General features: G+C 42.4%; 1 protein-coding gene across 1 annotated transcript in view; it reads right to left on the reverse strand.

The window, feature by feature from the left end:
• Positions 1 to 18,546, reverse strand: part of LOC309416036 (mucosa-associated lymphoid tissue lymphoma translocation protein 1-like) — a gene marked incomplete at its 3' end in the record, with an annotated part of 38,137 nt that extends 19,591 nt beyond the window's left edge. Inside the window, exons 1-9 of the mRNA XM_082013771.1 lie at positions 18,248 to 18,546; positions 16,261 to 16,427; positions 10,790 to 10,911; positions 9,528 to 9,678; positions 5,368 to 5,546; positions 4,090 to 4,186; positions 3,297 to 3,329; positions 1,498 to 1,524; positions 311 to 343 (exon numbers count right to left, since the gene is read on the reverse strand). Of these exons, the coding sequence (XP_081869897.1) occupies positions 311 to 343; positions 1,498 to 1,524; positions 3,297 to 3,329; positions 4,090 to 4,186; positions 5,368 to 5,546; positions 9,528 to 9,678; positions 10,790 to 10,911; positions 16,261 to 16,427; positions 18,248 to 18,408 (970 nt within the window). The 5' untranslated portion in view covers positions 18,409 to 18,546. The remainder of the gene's footprint in view (positions 1 to 310; positions 344 to 1,497; positions 1,525 to 3,296; positions 3,330 to 4,089; positions 4,187 to 5,367; positions 5,547 to 9,527; positions 9,679 to 10,789; positions 10,912 to 16,260; positions 16,428 to 18,247) is intronic.
• Positions 18,547 to 19,444: the final 898 nt, after the last annotated feature.

Raw genomic sequence — 19,444 nt, forward strand, 5'->3', positions numbered from 1 at the left:
AGTAATAGAGTAACACACTGGTTAAAGTCGTGGCCAAAGGAATTTGAAACAGTAAACTGAAACAGATGAGAAAATGCAGACGCTCCACCAAGACACTAAAAATAGCGGTGTGCCCTCACCACAGTTTACTACTGAAAGGGCAGGCAAGCATTATAAAGGACTACAAAAATACGCAGAAGTGTCCCTCCCTGCAGCTATTTACATGCAGTTACTTCACTAGCAGTGGCAGAAGCAGCAACATTTACAAGAAGCAAAATCTATTTCCTAGATATGAAATACATATGTTCATTACAGCTCCAAAACTACTTACCAACAGGCCTGTGATTTGATTGTTCTTGTAGGTCTGCTTGAAATAGATTAAAAGAGTGGATCATCAGTAACTACAGTCATAGTTGCCAATGTCAGAAAATGAACCACGTGTTCCATACAGCCATAGTTTATTGGTACTGCTTTGCCTAATATGTTACTGGTTTAAGACAAAAAAGTGCTCTTTTTTTGTTTTGGTGGGGTTTTGGGGTCTTGTTTTGTTCTTGTTTATCCGATTTCCTTCACCCTCTTCCAGCAAACATGGCCTAATAGACATGAATAGCTAGTTCTAGAAATTAAGAAATAACAGATGCTTACAGCATACTTTTGAATCTCTCAAACTGCACATCAGCTTTTTCAGTAACATCCGAAACAGTTCATCCTCTCCAAATGAAATGCAGACATGCAAGATGGGGGACGCTTAGTGGGGATGACCATCTGTACGTGAAAATTATTTGATTTTGTACTTCAGAGAAGGGTGGTAGAGCCAGCGCTCTGCTAAGAGGAACAGGTAAGCGATATGCCAAAGTGGTACACTTCGGAGAACGTGTTATGCACCATGACACTACCACTTCAGTGACTAAAACTAAGTCTTGGCAAAAGTAAACACATCTTTGATGTCTAACCCAGGAGATTGTATGACCTTTGTGATTTGAGATTTTGGGAACACTGTATCAAGGATATGGAGCACTCTTCCAGATCTCTGTTTCTACAATAAACATCAAACAGGCTTCAAATCGCATTAGCTCACTCCAACATGAAGTTAAGAAATACACTAATTCAACGTATCATGGGTGACACCCAGACACCTTACATCTTTCGCACCTTAATCATCTGAAAAAGCAGCAACATGCTAAAACTTAAGAGTCCAAAGTCACAGACAAGAAAGCAGACGATAATTCCTTCTGTATTTGTAGAAATATACATGCAGTATAAGAGAGACACTTTTATATACAGTGATTTGTGTGATTTTACAAAGATAATAGCAACCCTACAATTTACTATGTTCAAGTTAATTTATTGGAAGCAGAAAACTGTGCTGCTCTTAACATGATATCTGCCCCTATTAAATCCCCAGTTATAAATACATCCAAATAATGTAAACTATATATTGTAACCCAGGTAGGCTTCAGTGATTTGTAACATAAAATGAAGATGCGAAATTGTAAGTTCTCAAAACTCATCACTTACCTGGTTTTTGAAGATCACTTAGATCTTCTGTGAAGAAATACACCAATAAAATCATAGTTTAAACAAGAAGCAAAAGATACATTTTTATTAATAAAAATATAATTAAGTGTCATGCCATTATTAATAGAAGCTGAATGTTAGAAAACAAACGACCTTTCTAAAATACTTTTGTTTTTGCATTTCTGTAAATCTAACCTTTCGTATGTTTACTGCACACGCAGAGAAGAAAAAATCCTACATCAATATACTAAGCTACGCTAGACAGCATTATAATATAGTAGGTCTCAAAACAAAGGAAGACAGACATACTACGTCTCAAGCCCACAGACATGCAAGCAGCTCGAATGACTAAGTAACAGGATGTCAGAATCACCCATTTGAAAAGCAAATCTTTGAAGGACTGATGAGAAAGCAACATCCTGAGCAAGAAATCTCACTTCGTAAAACCATGTGTATTCAGAAAGACTTCAGATACAGTTTTCAAACATTCTAAGCTACCATAGATTTCACCTAATTATTCCAAGAACACTGGAAACTATGGAAAAGTCATTTATCTGAAGCACCAGAGGTCTCTTGGATCAGGCCTGCTCCATGCAGGGGAGCTCCTCTTGAGCCACAGAAGCAGGCTCACATATCCATGTGGGAGGTGGTAGTGACCTGAGGTGAAACTACTGTAGCTGTTACTGTAGATTAGTAGCAGAACAGTGTTGCACCCAAGCAAACTGTAGTTTGAGTGTAGAGCCCCACAAATAATAGAATCATAGACCAGAATCATAATACAGTGGCTAACTTCTGCTTCAAAGGGTAGCTGAATTACAGGTAACTAGGAGGCTTCTGCATAGCACTCCATCAGGTAATGCAGACACCTCCAAGACAGAAAAGACATGAAGGCTCGAAGAGATAGTCAGTCTCAGCAGCAGTGCAATGGAGTGGCTGACACCAAAACGGGTGTCACTTGTATGTTCCAGTGAGTGATGGTACACAATCCGCTCACAACATTAAACCTTTAATAAAAGGGCTAAGGGGAACATCAGCGCTGGTGTTCTTTGAACTTTGAACAAGAAATGCTGCAGAACAGTTTAATTCCAAGAAAATTCTATGATTCTGTGAAAAAACAGGGTAGAGAGCCATTTACTGTACTTTGCAAATCCATTTGGTTTTTTCATTGCTGGTAGGTAAGCTGGGGCAGGGGGCTGCTGTAAGCAGCCTTACATCTTTATATATGATCCCCTATGATGTAAATATTACAGACTTTGAGATGCTCAATAATCAAGGGATGGCATCAACATTAAAGGTCACAATACACTTCTTCCTCCCCATTGCAGCAACGCAAAGGACAACAGAAATCACCCTAATAAGGTTGCTGGAAACACCTCTTGCAGGCACAGAACGGGCAGTGGAACTAGCTCTATCCAGCTCTCTAAGGTCACCTAGGTTCCTAAACATCTTCAGCTTTTCTTGCAAGGATGTTGCCTCCTGAGCCCAGCCAAAGCAATTTCAAGATCTTTACATTTCACTAGAAACTGTAAGCACAGGACACAAACACAGTGCAAAAATCAAACAACTTTGGATAGTACAAAAGAAGAAAGTAGCTTGGTTTTTCTCCCGTGTGCTCTAGATCATGGTATCAAGGCAAAGAAGAAAGAATCACATGCAGAAGGAACTTTTCATCACATATCAGCGTGTTAAAATAGACTGAAGCTCTTAACCCACACATGCTTTCCAGCACCACACTCAACAATCCATCACCCCCGTCATTAATTTTTAAAAATTGATTCACAACTAAGGACTTGCTTTACCTTCTGTGCACTCCACTGCCATAGCTTTCCTTCCTTGCGTTTAAAAGTGGGGGGGGAAATTGGAAGACAATTGCTCTCAGTTATGAGAGTTAGCACACAAAGCAGAAGACAAAGGTCACTTCCAAGCTTCTCTGCAATCTGGTTCATTTTATAGCAGTATAAATGAGCACTGACTACAACACTGCATAGTAATTATTACTAAAACTAGTACTAAAGTACTAAACTAGAGTACTAAACTAGAATATCTGTTAGGATAGGAAAGGACTGTTCATATGAATTATGCAATGGTATTCCCAGACAGATCTAGAAGCTATACGAACAGATCTCTTTAGTTTACTGCAAGTACGTGCACACACACACTAAACCATGTTACATTCAGTTATTCTGCTTGCTATGAATAATCTCACCTGTCCAGACTGCTGAAGGACTCAGTGTAACACAGGCCCTAACACCAACAAGGGTTAAACTGTTTTCTAGTTGTCAAAAAACAGGAAGAAACCAGCTTGCAATCTGCTGACAAGCCACATGCTAACGTGACAAGTACATGCTAGCAATGCCAAAAAGCAGTAGCATTTCTATGCTGGTTACCATAAAACCCCAAAGTACTTCATAACTGATAAAGCTCTAAAATTCCATTTGCTGCAAGAAAGCACAGCTATTTTAACAAATGGATATATTAAAAATACCGAAGGCGTATGTTTGGCTTAATAATGAAAGCTTCAAAAATAAATTCCAATGATAGGGAAGAAATTGATAAATCAGCTGACCTACATCAAATAGAAAAACTCCTTACTTATAACGACTTCTATCTTCTTGCTGTCTTGATCTTCCCAGTCATTGAATACGTGACACCAATACGTCCCTTGGTGTTCTGCATCCACATAAGTTACCTATAGAAGCATCATCACAGTCATCCCACCAGACCCCAAGATACCACCTCTATCAGTTTCCTATAAGCCCACATGCAACAGTTAGTAAAAACTAAAAGCAAAGCCTAAACAAATCCAAAAGCTGCTGATATCCTCATTCTTCAGTAAGCTGGAGAGCATGTGTTCTAGAAATGTTTTCAAGAATTGAAGAAAGAATGCAAAACCCCCTCAGGCTTGAGATGCATTAAGCACTGAATGCAACAGCTCGTACAAACCAGAGTGCTTTACAGCGCAGGATGGAAAGAGAAGCTTTCACTTTTACTGATACTTAATCTTTGTTATTTTGATATGTCACACTAATCCAAAACGCACTGCATCCTTACATCCCATGATTACCACATGAAACATGTTCAGGATTAAAATTATGCACCCAAGAGCCTCAGAATAGTATGGGCAAGCGAGTGTCCTGGTTTCAGCTGGGACAGAGTTAATTTTCTTCACAGAAGCCAGTGTGAGGCTGTGTTTTAGACTGGGGATGAGAAAATGTTGCTAACATACCAATGTTTTGAGTTGTTGCTAAGCAGTCAAGGACTGTCCAGCTTCTCGTGCTGGCCGGTCAGCGAGGAGGCTGGGGGTGCACGGGAAGCTGGAGGGGACACAGCCAGGACAGCTGACCCAGGCTGGCCAGAGGGATATTCCATACCATACGACATCATGCTCACTATATAAAGCTGGGGGGAAGAAGAAGGAAGGGGTGGGGGGACGTTCGGAGTTACAGCGTTCGTCCTCCCAAGTCACCATCATGTGTGATGGAGCCCTGCTTCCCTGGGGTGGCTGAACACCCGCCTGCCCACGGGGAGTGGTGAATGAATTCCTGGTTTTGTTCTGCTTGCATGCGCGGCTTTTGCTTTGCCTGTTAAACCGTCTTTATCTCAACCCACAAGTTTTCTCACTTTTACCCTTCTGATTCTCTCCCCCGTCCCATGGTGGGGGAGTGAGCGAGCGGCTGCCTGGGGCTTAGATGCCGGCTGGGGTTAAACCACGACAGTGAGGAACAGAACAGGAGCACAACTCACAGCATGCACTCCCGTAAGAAGTTATCAAGGATATGAAGAAGTTACTTTCTTCAAGGAAGCTTTATGTTACAAGTTAAAGGTGCTCACACACTAGTCCCCCAAGGCTGTCACTTTGCAGTAACTTACCGTGTAGACATTTTTGCTCCCATTTGCCAAGGGAAATCCATTTCTGAACCACTGGTAACGAGGAATTGGGTTTCCAACAGCTCCACATTCTAGCACCAAAGCATCCCCCACTGTCAGGCTTTGTGGCTGAGGCTGAATACAAATGCACAACTTGTTTTCAGGCAAACCAATTAAGCTCCCTTTAAAACAAAAAGGGAAGAAAAAAGACAAGAAACGGTGAGACCATCTAACTGCATATAGACTAATAAGAATTGATGACACGTTGTCATATCTTCCTGTAACTACCACAGACTTTTAATAGCAAAGAAATTAAGTTACTTGTCCTTTAAGAGTATGCTAAAAATGAGTAGCAATGGCTTTCCAGTTCTTCGGTTGAAAAGTAAAAAGGTATGCACATTAAATATACCCCAGAAAGTTGGGGGGGGAGGGGGAAGCAGCCCTCTGCATTATTTATTCCTGCAGGATTACAAAGGCTCCAGGGAAAGAAGAGTGGCTACTGAAGGATGGACTAAGGATTCAACGTGTGTGCAAGTGGGTACACAGGAATAAGAATTTCAAACTTTAAATCAGTTAGTTTTAGCATATCCCTGTTCTTCTCATTCTAAACTGAGCACCAAACCTTACGGTAAATATACTAAAAAAATCCCAAAGCTAAAAACGCTTAACAAAGATCAGCCACTGACATGTCCCCATACAGAAATGTCTTTGGGAAAGAAACCTATTCAGAAAACGCTAAATGCATTACAGACTTCTCCACTTTCTATATATAATAGAATTTATTGAAACTAAGTGTTCATTTAACATCCACTACACACACACGAATGCTCTACTGAAAAGGTTTCTGATCTCTGCAAACTGAACAGTTCGATTAACTGACACATACTACAGCAAGCCTAGACCTACTCGTACAGGACACACCAGCGATCTTTTGTCTTGGCTGCAAGGTCCCTCATCTTTTAGACTATGTATGTATACCTATGTTTTGTCATCAGAACTATTCATGACTGACAGTTAGGGGGTGATGAAATTTTCCTTTCCGTAGTAAAACAAAGGGAGATGCTGATACGAGTATCTCTGTTCCACAAGTGTTTGAGCTTCTTGGCGCATTATAAACTTGTATTTCGGGTATTTTACAAATAGATGTTTCACATTTATGATCAATGTTGACCAGCATTTTTAAAAAAAAGCTGTATTTCCTAATGCAGACTTGATGCTGGTAAAAAGACTGACAGACACCTGCGCAAATATTCTGTTCTATGACCACTGCTGTACGGCATTTCAAATACAGAGACGCTGGCTTACCATGTTCTCTATCAACTTCTACAATGGGGGGTGTGTGTGTGGGGGGGAGGTCCTTACAAAGAGCTTTGTTTTCTGTAACTGTTATCATAGAAAGGATTTTTATGTGTCAAAATAAACTTTACTCCCTTTCACTCAGCTGTTTAGAGAACCTTCTCTCCCTCTCAATGCCCCAGTTTGATATCAGGATCTTTCAACAAAAGGTAAGGAATTTATTTCCCTTTAGGGCAGAAAGACAGAAGGAAGATAAGAGAGAAAAGAACTGCTGTTGTATTCAAATTAAACAGCATTAGTCTTTAAGACAAGGAACACAAAAGTTAGAGTAGTGAAAGAGAACAGGAGATTGAAAGATAGATGGTTTCTGCTGCCAGTGGGACCCCTTACCTGCCATCTCATTTACAGGCTGTCTTTGGTACAGCCTGTTGTTGTATTGCTCACAAAATACACTAATAAGCTTGTACCAGTATCTTTCAGAATTGTGACCAGCTGCCTTACTGGTCACAACCTCACAAGACAGCTTTTACAGAATGGCGAACAGCTGAGCTCTCCTCAGACAGAAAGCAATGAAAACAGAGGAGGAAAAAAAAATCTGGAAAAAAAAAAAGCAACCAAGGGAGCAGAAAAAGACAGCAGCTGAAATAGAAGATTTCATACCTGGTCAACATCTGCAGAAATGGTACTGTCACTGTCACCTAGTTCAGCTGAAACACCAGTAATCCCAGGCCAAATGATACAGGAGACAGAGAGCATTCACTCAGTGCATGCACTACATACCCCTTTCAGGTTTCTTTGTAAGGACCCTGAGGGGAAATGTTATGGGAAGGAGCAATCCATCCTGCCCCTCACCCTTTTACCCATCACCAAGACCTAAACATGCTAAAATTCACTTCTGCTATGGTTCTTGGTTGGCCAAGAGTCACAGAACATAAAGCAAGGCACTAGTCTGTGGATACCTGCTGCCCTTCAGCCACCAAAAATTTGCCACAGGTGTGAAACAATATACTGCTGTTCTTCAAATTTTTTAAAGTAGTCATTACAAGCTGACTCATCTCAGCTTCCTGAGGTAATCAGCAGGATCTAAGACTGCAGGTTTCTAACTGAATAGAACCTGGGGCAGGAGCAAAGAAAAAGCAGAAGAAATCACTGCTTAGATAATCTTGAACATGTTCTTGGAACCTTAAGATGTAAAAAGTTCACCTCAAATGACACTGCAATAGTTTTTGATCTTTTACTGGAAGATCGGTTCTCTCTCTCTCTTTTCCTTGCATGAATAATTATTATATGTGGGATGCAAGTGGAAAACACCTTTGACTCATGATATAAGGCAAAACAAGTACACTTCACAGTCTGAGGACTGTGCAGTTGACTTCTCTCTCACTCATCTTGAGGCCAATAGCAAGCAACTCCAGACTATTTAATTAGAAATTTTATAAAGAGTAGGCTTAGTGCACGAGTCAATGTCTATTTAATGCAACTGACTATTCTGTAAAAAACAAAAACAAACCAAAACCAATCAACTAACCCAAAAAACCTGCACACACCAGAAAACAAAAAGATGCCACTCCAGCTACCTCAGAAACTGGAAGTAAATGCACAGTATTAATATACTAGATCCAGAAAGTAAATTTCCAAGATTTTTTTTTACATCCTCCTAACAAATTCCAGTACTAGCTGGATACCGTTGAGTAAACAGCTATTTAATCTCATTTGCTTTCTGCTACTATTCCATTCCCTTCGCACTTCTTCCACTTCCATACTTCCATCACTTATGCTGCAGATGGAGATCAGTGAAGCAAAGGTACTGCCAAGCCAGTGCCATAAGTTCGTATGGACTTAGACTGGTACAAATTACTATGGCTTTTCTTATGCAGGTAACATACACTTGACTATGAGCTGACCATTTATAAAACCCACGAAGATGCAATTCACACCAAAAAACCTTCAGTTTAACTTATGTGTTTCTTCCTCTCACATGTTTATTTCAGTAAATTGTTGGCATGTCTTCACTATTATCTGGGTTGGTTACGTGAAGCTGAAAAGATTGCGTTAGCAAATATATATTCTGCAATAGACATATCCACGAATCCCCAGCCTCTCTTTTCGCCAGCTGTTCTGGCAAAGAAAAAAACGAGCTGGGGTTTTATCAATTTACCTTTCCTGATTGGTACATGTCTAAAATTGTGATAGCCTATTCTGATCTGAAAAAGTGACTGGAAGGGAATCTATCACTTTGCTACCTGCCAAACCTCATTCCAGACATCAGTCCTGTTTCCTCAGAGTGCAGTTGACACTCTTTCCATTCCACAGTATCTAGGTTTTCTAAAGCTTCTAGACCTCCAGCATGCATGTGCTCTTCAGTAGTTTACTGCTCTGACCTTCTAGGTAAGGCAGGACCTCTTTCTAGGAAGGCAGAGAACCTCATCAGATTCTCCTTTACCCAAATACACCTGTCTTCTCAGACTGGCAGCACACAGATGAAGGGGAAACAAGGAGTCCTGCCTACTAGGCCAGAGCCCATGGGGTGGACGTTCAGGACAGATTCAGTGTGTCCAATCACTAGCAAGTTGCAACAAGAGGTAAACAGGTAAACAACAAGAGAGTTAAAGAACTTCTTTTCTGGTCCAAGAATCCCCTAAGAATTAAAAGGATCTGAGACTCTGTATGTTTTCCATCTATCTATTCTTATCCACCACTGTGGAACTTCATTTCCCTTCTGCGTTTGTGACCAGCACAGGAGTCCAATAATTGGATACTGCATTTTTGATCAGCCTTCTTTCACAGCTGTGCAAGACAACAACGGGACCCAAGTTCCTCTAACGAGTGGGAAGAGACTTTCTGAAGACAATGTTTTTGCCACTCACCGTGAGATGTACCCTGGAGATCACAAACTTCAAGTCGTGCCCACCGACTGAATGCAAAGGAAGATTCACTGTTCACTCGACAGATGTAAAAGCCAGAATCGTTTACATTCACCGGATTCAAAACCAGCTCTGGAGAATTACCATGGGGAACCTGAATTACAGGTGAACAAGAAATATTTAAATTTAGATTGATTTAATCTAAACCAGGATCAAACATTAGAATATTTATTTCAATGTCAATAACACCAGCCTCAACTCCTTCATTTACTTTAGACTTCTGGATGAGAAAGTCTTGTTCTATGTATTTAGCAGATGAGAGACAGGCTTTCTTCCAAGAATAATTCCTATACCTCTTATTTAAGACAATTCTGAGCTTTCAAGCCACTTGAAAAGCTCTTCCTGGAATTAGTAATTTTCACCTTTCTTCACAAACAACTTGGAATAATTTCTTAAGCACTACTCCAACCAGCATGTATGTTACCTTTAGCTCTAGTCTTAAGATATATTCAACTATGACCGGGAGACTAACATTCTTTCACAGAAAAATAATTTTTTTATTACATCTGTATTTTAACTGTAATGAGCAGTAAATGACTGTAATCATATTTAAGGCATATTTTGGATGATCTAAATAAGCTGTTAGAAAGGTACAGAAAATGAGTTAAAAATTTCTGTCCTAACAGCAACTTAAAAGAACATAAACTTACCGCATTTTTAAAAACAGTACTTACAATACAATAACATTATGAAAAAAAGTGCATTCATATCATAGAAAGATAACCAGGACCAGAAACATGGGCATAAGCGCTGCCATTCCAATTCCAGAGATACCAGCTCACACGCATTCCAGTATTTTACTGAAAAAGTCTGTGGCACCACCAAGTTCAGCCCTTGAACTGTTCATTCTTAGAAAGCCAGTTTCCATCTGTCCAAGACCAACAGCGACTGGCACTTGTTCCAGTGGGGCAGTTTCTCATTAGCCTGTGTTAAACTTCTTGGTAGGTTGAGAGACAACTAAACTCAGAGTTTCCTTACTGTCAACATTCCTATGAAGTGGTCTGAATATAAGGAACCACCTTACCGTTTTGGCACATTGATAGGGTTGTTACACAGCACTTCTTAAAATTCTTTTTTTATTAGTATATATAGCCATCTTCTCTCCTTGTAAATAAGAATAACAGTCATAAAAAAATTTATCACCCAAAAAAATTTCCTATTATTTTCACAACTTAAAACCCCCTATATTCTGTATCAACTATTACCTCTTTTTCCTGTTTGAACCACTGGTAATGCACAAATGGGTGTCCTGTTGCCCAGCAACACAGCTTGACGACCTGACCAGAGAGCACTGCTTGAGAGTCTGGCTGTACCACAATCTTTATACCTTTAAAAAAGAATTTACACACAGGAAAGTTACTAAGTAGTACAACTCCACAATTTAAATTTGCCCTTAAATTGTCCTTTGAGCAAAGAAAATTTCTGTCATTGAATATGCTTGAAAAGAATTTGTACTGTGTATACGTGCAGTTCCAATTAGTTATATGACTTTCAGACATCCAAAATTGTCTTCCATTACACAATATTCATGCTTAAAGCAATATTCTACAGCATTTATCAAAGATTTAAAGTAGGTCATTCAGACATTTTAATTTTAGGATACTTCAGTACCTTTTGTTCTCTACTCACTAAAGCAAATAATACTTCTAATGGCATGACAGATCCTTTCTGGGAAAGGTACTCCCAGTTTTAAGAGTTTGCTCGCTCCCAACAACTTCTTTGAGTTGTTAATCTTCAGATTAAGATTAAGCACAGCCTGAGGGGTGGATCAAAACAATAAGGGTTAGTTTAACTACAACATAGTGCATTTTTCTACTATTCTTCACGCAACCTTATCAGCTGAAACATTGGTTTCAGCTTTATGCCTTTGACTCCTGTAGAGCACAGGGCTGGGGTTTTCTTTTGACAGCAAGGTAAAATTTTCCACTTCAAATTTTAACTGCCAGGAAATAGCATGAGTGAAATTTTGACACCGGTCTGGTATGATCCAGTTGTTTTCTTAACCTAGACCATTCCAGAGATTTAGTTACAGCATGACCCCAAACACGGACCCATTGGTATAACCAAGGTCATCAGAAGAGGAGGCGTGGCGGGGGGAAATCAGCTGCAGAACAGAAAGGTTAACCTCATATTGCTGTCAAAAAATACACGGACCTGTGAGCAAGGTGTTCACATACTAGGCTGATAAGCCATCAAAAGTCATTAGTTGAAAGTGTTATTTGCTATGGATGGTAAAAGGCATTTAACAACCCCAGCGGGCCCACAAGCAGTCCTACATACTAATGACTAGTTGCTACAACTAGTATTGTGGGTTAACCCAAATGGGCAGATAAACACCACACAGTCCCCCACCCCCCATGGGATGGGGGAAGAGGGAAGAATAAAACCAAGAAAACTCAGAGGTCGAAATAAAAACATTAAACAATTATTATTGTTTAAGTAAAGGATGAGTGGAAGAATAGGGAAGAAAACAAAACAAAACAAGTGATGCAAAGGCACCCACTCACTACTTCCCATGGATAGACCGATGCCCAGCCAGTTCCCAAGCAAAACATGGCTAGGCCCTCCAAAACTCCCTCTTTTCCTTTACTGCTGAGCATGATGTCATATGGTACAGAGTAGTAGCTCTTTGGTTAGTTCGGGTCATCTGCCCGATTGTGTCCCCTCCCAGCCTGCTGCACACCCCCAGTCTCTTCACTTGGGGCCCAGAGTGAGAAACAGAGAAGGCTTTGATGCTGTGCAAACACTGTTCAGCAAAAGCCAGAACACTGGGGTGTTATCAGTATTGATTCGGTCAAAAATCTAACACACAGCACCATATGAGCTGCTATGAAGAAAATTAGTTCTATCCTAGCCAGGCCCATTACAACTACCTACAGAAAAGGCACAGAAATAGTGAATCGTACAGAGGTACTTCATCACCATTTCATAGCTCTCAGAAATGAACAACCAGATACAAAATAGGTACACATACTACATTTTTAAATTTTTTATTATTTTTAGAGTCAGTCTAAATTCCCTGTTTTGAGAGAAAGTAGTTCCTTCTTTATAGGTTTAATGAAAACACATTTCAGAAGCTGAAAGCGTAGTCTGGTACAGAAGCTGTACTCCAGATTGCTGGGGGAATAATCTTACAGGATAGTATAGAGTAAACCAGAAGCTGTGTAAAAAAAAAAGAAATAGCTGCAAAGAGATCACAAATATCCCGGTACAAGACTCAAGATTATTATTTGCTCCAAGCCTTCTTAATGCACTCTGTCAGGACTTTTTTTTGTTTGCTCCCCCCCCGTCATGTGTTTAACGGATTAGTCACATATCAGAACTTTTTCCTAATAGAGAATGTTTGAGGAAAAAAAACATAAAAATTTGATCAGCAGGCTGAAACCCGAGCAGAAAACCATGTGGTCAGACTGAAACAGAGATAACATGACATTTGGAAATCACATAATATTTGTCTAACAGGGAAGCGGGCTATATTAACTTCCTCCACACGCAATCTTATTCTGAAATAGTTGGTCACACAGGCAGCTACTCCAAAGTAGCTATAGGACTTGAAAATTCCCTGCCTTTTTTCTCTAAAATAACTTCCCTCTATACCCTAGTCCTGAAGATCGCTACCTCAGTTCCTCATTTAACACTTACTCTGCTTTTTTCATAGTTAAAGTGAGTGTGCTAAGTACAGGTTTTGAGCATCACAATCACCTAACATTAACCACAAACAGGAATTATGTTCTTTCAATTTAAAAGACAGAAAAATTAAGATGACTTGCTCTTCCCAAAGACTTCCACTTTTTTTTTTTAAATCTCTGCTGATTTGCATCTAACTAACATCTCTTACGAAAGTAGTTGAGAAAAACAAATTCTCTGAAAGATTAGTGTTTTGTACTCTGTGAAAGTATTACAAACAAGTTCTAAGAAATCTGATTCATATTTTCTTCACGGTTTCATTTATTTTCCTGCAATTCATTCAGCACTATACAGCTACTTCCTGCAAGCATCACAGAATTTAATGATTCAAAAAGAAAACCTTGCGGCTCAATTTTCTGAATGATTACAAAGATACATAAATACTTCTTCGATTTTCCTTGGAAAATGCAAAGCTCGAGTTTTACCATCGAGGATGCCAAACTGACATTTATGGTTACCAGACTTTGAAACATGCAGTGCAAATTAAGTACTCATAATCTTAACTATAATCCAACTGTTACGTTCTTAGCTTACACACTGGTAAACATTTTCAGTCATTTCTGTAAACTCAGCCTCAATTACTCACATTCAGATTGAAGTGCCTAAACTGCAGCAGTAGAAGACCTGTCTGCAGAGGAAAAACACCTCTTTGCTCTTGTTTCAATCACCACAACTCAGTGAGGTTGCACAAGCACTAGACTGGAATACCACAAATTGCATAGTAAGGCTTTTTTCTTTCTTAGCCTGGGAGAAAGCTCTTTGCATGTCATTCATTTCCAGCAAGTTCATAACATAAGATAAGAAAAAGCGAAGAATAGGGACAGAGAGGCAACCCAAGGAACAAGATGCCAAGGCTTTCTCACTACCAAAAAGAAGTTTTAAAGTTATTATTACTACTATTTTGTGTCTTTATAGGAAGATCTTCTATGGAGTTAATGCAATGTGACAGGCAAGTCTCAGAGACAAAAAAGTTCTGGAACTTGGTTCTGAGAGTCTATGTTTCTCCGAGAGGTCCTTTGTATTGGCTGCAAACAAAGTGATGTCTTGGCTTGTAACAACACATCTCTGCCAAAAAAGGTTCTGAGGTAGTATCATGGGCAAAACAAACCACCAAGCAGCATCAAAACTGTACACTCGTTAACCAGTACACTCATAGGCTCACAAAGGTTTGTGTCTTTTTAACCGCATCATCTAAGCTGGTACAAAACAGTCTAACAAACCAGTATAACAGCTACAGAGGTCTTACATTAAACAATCCCATTCCTAAAGGAACTCGAGCAACACTCAATCTCTTTTTGGTGTATTAGAACAAATGGGCAGTTACGAATTTGTACTTTGACTTCAAGCATCAACCACCCCTGAACACGTAAATAAACTCATCACAAATACCAAGGCCTATTTTTAAATAGCCGATTCTTTTTTTGAACTTTCTTAAAATACCCTTTTTGCTTTGGTTTCTCTTGGTTCCAGTTTCTCAGTCTCTATGAAGCTACTCAGTCCTCCTTAGAGGAGGCTGAATCCATTCTGTCACAGATCATACTATTCTGCAAGAGATTCATTTGTAACAAGACCATCTCTGCAGTTCCAAGGGGTCTTGACAAAAAGTCTACTTACTGGCTTGTTCTCAATACAAGGGTATCTTAGCCATCTATCCAGCTCCCTAATTCATACCATTATCTCACAATTCTGCTATGTAGCAAGTTCCTGTTTTACTCAGGACTTAGCCTTCATCACATATTTCAAAACGTAACTTGACTGACAGCCACATAAAAATCCTCAACTCAACTGTGGTGATACTCGAGATGATCCCAGTTCAAGCAAGCACAACATTTTGGCTCAGTGCAGGCACTCTGCAGTACAAGTGTCAACCAGGACCATTCTTGTCCTCAGTACTCCCTCAGTAACCACCATACGGAGAACAAGAAAAACGCACAAGCATTCATAGTGCAGGACAGCATACTACTGCCTACGTCTCCACCTCAACTCTAGCCCCTGTGAGCGCAATCCACTCACATTGCTATAACACCACCCTCTTCCCACCAAGCCTCCAATGGTATACATCAGCTAGACTACGCTACCACGTAACTCAGTCACACCATGGTCCTCCTAGTACAGCAAGACACAGCAACCTTAACTAGATGAAATGGCTGCAAAGCATTACTACAATTTACCTGAAAAATTCCAAGGTTGTCTTAACAATGGTTCTCAGCCCATGGCTTCTTTTCTCACACTGTCCAAAGAACAGGACAGCTATCAGTATGGCAAGGAGCTTCCTAGTCTCTTTTCCACTCCCCACTCTGAAGGGAAGCTTTTGTAACTTCCTAGGAGGCTGAATTTCACCACATCCTCAAGGAGGAGGACATAAAAAAGGGCCCTGGTTTTGTACTATAGCAAGAAGCACTTGGTCTACATGGTTTTACCTTGCATTTCCTTGCATTGCCCCGTTTCCTAGACTTTTTGTGAAGAAGCAATCTGAATGTGTTAGCAGAAAACAATCTCATTCTATTCTAAGTTAGTCTGTTTTTATGTCCAATTAGCAAGTTGGACTGGATCCAATATGTACCAGAACTGGCACTAACTGGACCCTTCCCCTTCAATTAGGGTAAGCTAATTCACAGCTAACAAAACCTGCAGCCCGAACAGATGGCTGGCAACAGTACTTGTCTTTCTAACTCAACCATTTCAGTTCCATAAGCATCTCTCAAAGGCATAGTTTGATACAGAACCCAAGTCAGCAGAGGGAATGACAGCACCTGTCATACCCATGCAGCCAAGTCTAAGTCTACAACAATACCGCATTAAGCCTGCCTATCCACTTGGCTTACTTTTAATCACAGAATCATATGAGCCAATTACTATGGTAATCATATGAATACCAATTACGAGAATTCAAACACTAAAGATGTTTTTACTCACTGTAGAAAACAAATACTTCACTGTTTCCAGTGTAAAACACACTACTGTAGTGAAAGCACAAACCAGAACTGACCTGAATGGCTGAGACACTGGAGAGCCTCTGTATGCTCCAGGGCCTGCAAGAACTCCACAAGCTCCACCACAGTGCAACCCCGATCTCCCAGTAGCTTCAGGAGACTCCAGCTGGGACTTCCTTCTGGCTCCAGCACCTTGAGGGAACACTGTTCTAAATCCAGAGGGCTACAAAACAATATGATAAAGTCATGGCATAGACCTTCTTACTGCTTTTTCCTCAGAAAGGAACAGAGTTAAAAATCCCTTGTAGACAAATAAAAAGACTTAAAAAACCCACTGAGATGGTAAATTGCTAGCTGATTTGGACATGTTTGCAGTATTTCCTTCAAGTTTCAGGGGTTCAGAGGTTATACAGCCAACACTGCCATGCACAGAAAGTGGCATTAGCAAGCTGCATGCTACAAAACAAGAGATGTCTGTACCTAACAATTCTGACCAAATGTATTAAGAAATCTTCTAATTTTCACTTCTTAAAGTGTCATCAGAAAAACAAGTACAGCACCTTTCATTTTCCTGTGCCTAATTCAGAAGTAATAAAGAACGAGTCAGAACTTAACTTGAAAGCCCAGGAAGACTTTGATTTTCAGAGTAGTTGTTAAAAGAAGTGACTGCTGCAGCTTAACTGATACACACATCTACTGCTACAGTACAGTTAGGTGCTCCAATAAATTAATTTCCAGGTATAAACATTAATAGTTTTAAATTTTTGTGTTAAGTCTTCATGCGCTTTCAATCACAGCAGATTAAAATAACACAGATAATAAGGAAATGAACGCAGCTACGGAAAGGGAATGCAAGTTTATGAATTCCCACTAGAAAGATTCTTCAATGTTTCTCTCGTTAAATTGCAGTGCCAGGCAAACCTGGAGGAGAGATATTTTGCTTATCGAGTAGCCCTTCCTAGTATTTTACTGGATTAATACAGAGAAACAAACATAGCCGCAGGCCCTACAGAGGGGTCACATTGTAGTCCTCAGGTTCTATTTCCCTATATTAATATATACAGTCATAACAGAGAAAGGACCCATCTTCATAATGTACATTCAGTGCTGCCCTTGAAATGCCTCATTTTTTTGAGATACCACCCTCTAAAGAAAGTCTTGAAAAGCCAAAGGAAATAAAACGATCAGGAAGCAATCTACAGACCGTGACCCAGGCAGAAGGAGGTGAAGAAAATGAACGCGTTCACCCTTCTATAGACAAGAGGGGCTGCAAGGAACAGAGAAGAAACGTTTTCCGTCTCTCCTGCCTCGGGCAAGCAGCTGCCTGCGTTCGCGCTGAGCCAAGCCAGGCGACGTACGCGGGGATGTTTTCCAGCTACAAAGGTGGCAAAGCAAAATCCACGCTACGTGCACCCCGTTACTTCTTCGCTGGAAGCCCTCACGTGGGACTAAGCAAACACCCGCTCGAGATGGGCTCCGTGTCCTCGGTCCCACCTGCCCCAGCACCGGGCCGCCGGTGCGGGATGCTCCCTCCCTCGGTACCCATGAGGTGCGGGCTGGCGGGCGGGGGCGTTGGCCAACGCAGGCTGGGCAGCTCTGCATTCGGGTAGAAGCGGAAACAAAACAACTGCAGCATTCGGCATACTCGCGCGAGTACCGCCTTAGAAAGGAGCTGGCAAGCAAAGACGAACCCGCACCTGCCGCGCCCTCGCTGCCCCGCCACCGACCGGGGCCGAGACCACCGGTCCCCTGCGACTTCCGCAAGGGATGCGCTAGAGCGCGGTCGCAGGGAAGGCTTCGGGAGGGACTCCGGGACCGCCGCGCCCCCAGCCCTCCGCCCCGCGGGGCCACCGCGGCCTCAGCCTTCGCTCTGCCACCGCGCCCGACCCCTCCGCCCGGCCCGCGCCCCCTGCGGCCTCCCCGCCCGCGCTCAGGCCCGTCCCGCCCCCCGCGGCAGCCCAGCAGGGCGCGGGTCAGCCCCCAGCCCCAGCCTCCGCCGCCGGCTTGCCGCGCTCCCCGCCCTCTGCCGCAGGCCGCCCTCACCTCAGCCGGACCCTGCCGCGGCTCCCCGCTCGCTGCGCCAGATCCCGCCAGCCCTTGCCGGGCGCCGCCCGGTCCAGCAGCTCGCTGAGCCTCCGGAGCAGCGGCTCCGCCAGGCGGCTGAGAGGCAGGGACCCCGCCACGCTCCGCACCGGCTCCGACATCGCCCCGCTCCTGCCTCCCCAGCGGGCCACGGCCCGCCCAGGGCGGCGCTCCTGCCCGGAAGGACGCGCCGAGCGCAGCCGCACGGTGCCGCGCGCCTGAGGCGCGGCGCGGCTTCCCGCCTTCCCCTGAGGGGTCGCTCGCCATGTCTGTGCCTGGGGGCACCGTGATCCTTGGGAAGGGGGAGGGCTGCCCTCGGCCCGGGAGTGCGCGCTCCGGCGCCGCTGGCAGCGTGGGGAAGCGGTCAGGGCTCTGTTCTACCCGCTTTGAAACGGGAAAGTTGAGTGTTGGACTTTGAGGCCGAGACCTGCTGCCAGCACGGGAGGTGGCACTGAGAAGGCCAGACATGGCCGGATTGCTGGGAGCAGCTCTTCTGTGAGAGGGAGAGGAGTCTGGCAGGGGGATAAACCAGGCAAAAATCATACAACATTGGGGGCAGGGGTCTCGTTTTGAGGAGAAACAGCTTTTTCTAGCTGCAACCAACACAGACATGGACTCTTCTCTGTGACATACTCCCCTTCCAGTCTGCTGTCAGCTCCCAGGCAAGCAAGTGCCCAGTTTAAGGGGTCAGGCACCTTACGTGCCTTTTAGCAAGGGAGAGGAGGCACTGCTTGGGACGAGTCTCCCGAGGAGAGACATTTCCATGGCTGCTCTCCATCACCTGCTAATGGACAGATGGGTGTGGCCATGATCTAAGGGGAATTCTCATCTCTCTGGAATTATAACTTGCTCAAAGTGGACTGAAAGTGCCTTAGACAGTAACTTTACTAACATTTTTAATCAGTGATCAAGCATTCAAATGTGTCTGTCTGTATTTCTGAAGCATTTTTTCATGTGACTGCAAGCTTGCCCTGCCTTCCCAGTGAGCAAGCTGGCAGTCAGGTGGCTGCAGTAGCACAGCACTGAGACTAAACTAATCGGCTCTGCTGTTCGGTCAAGTCTGTGGTCTCGGGTTGTATCACAGCAGTCAAAATGGGCTTTACACATCTACCTGCTGAACAGATGACAGACTAGCATCTCCCAAGTTCTGTGCAGTCT

This window comes from Phaethon aethereus (assembly GCF_964289735.1).
Source record: "Phaethon aethereus genome assembly, chromosome: Z".
NCBI classification, from domain to species: domain Eukaryota; kingdom Metazoa; phylum Chordata; class Aves; order Phaethontiformes; family Phaethontidae; genus Phaethon; species Phaethon aethereus.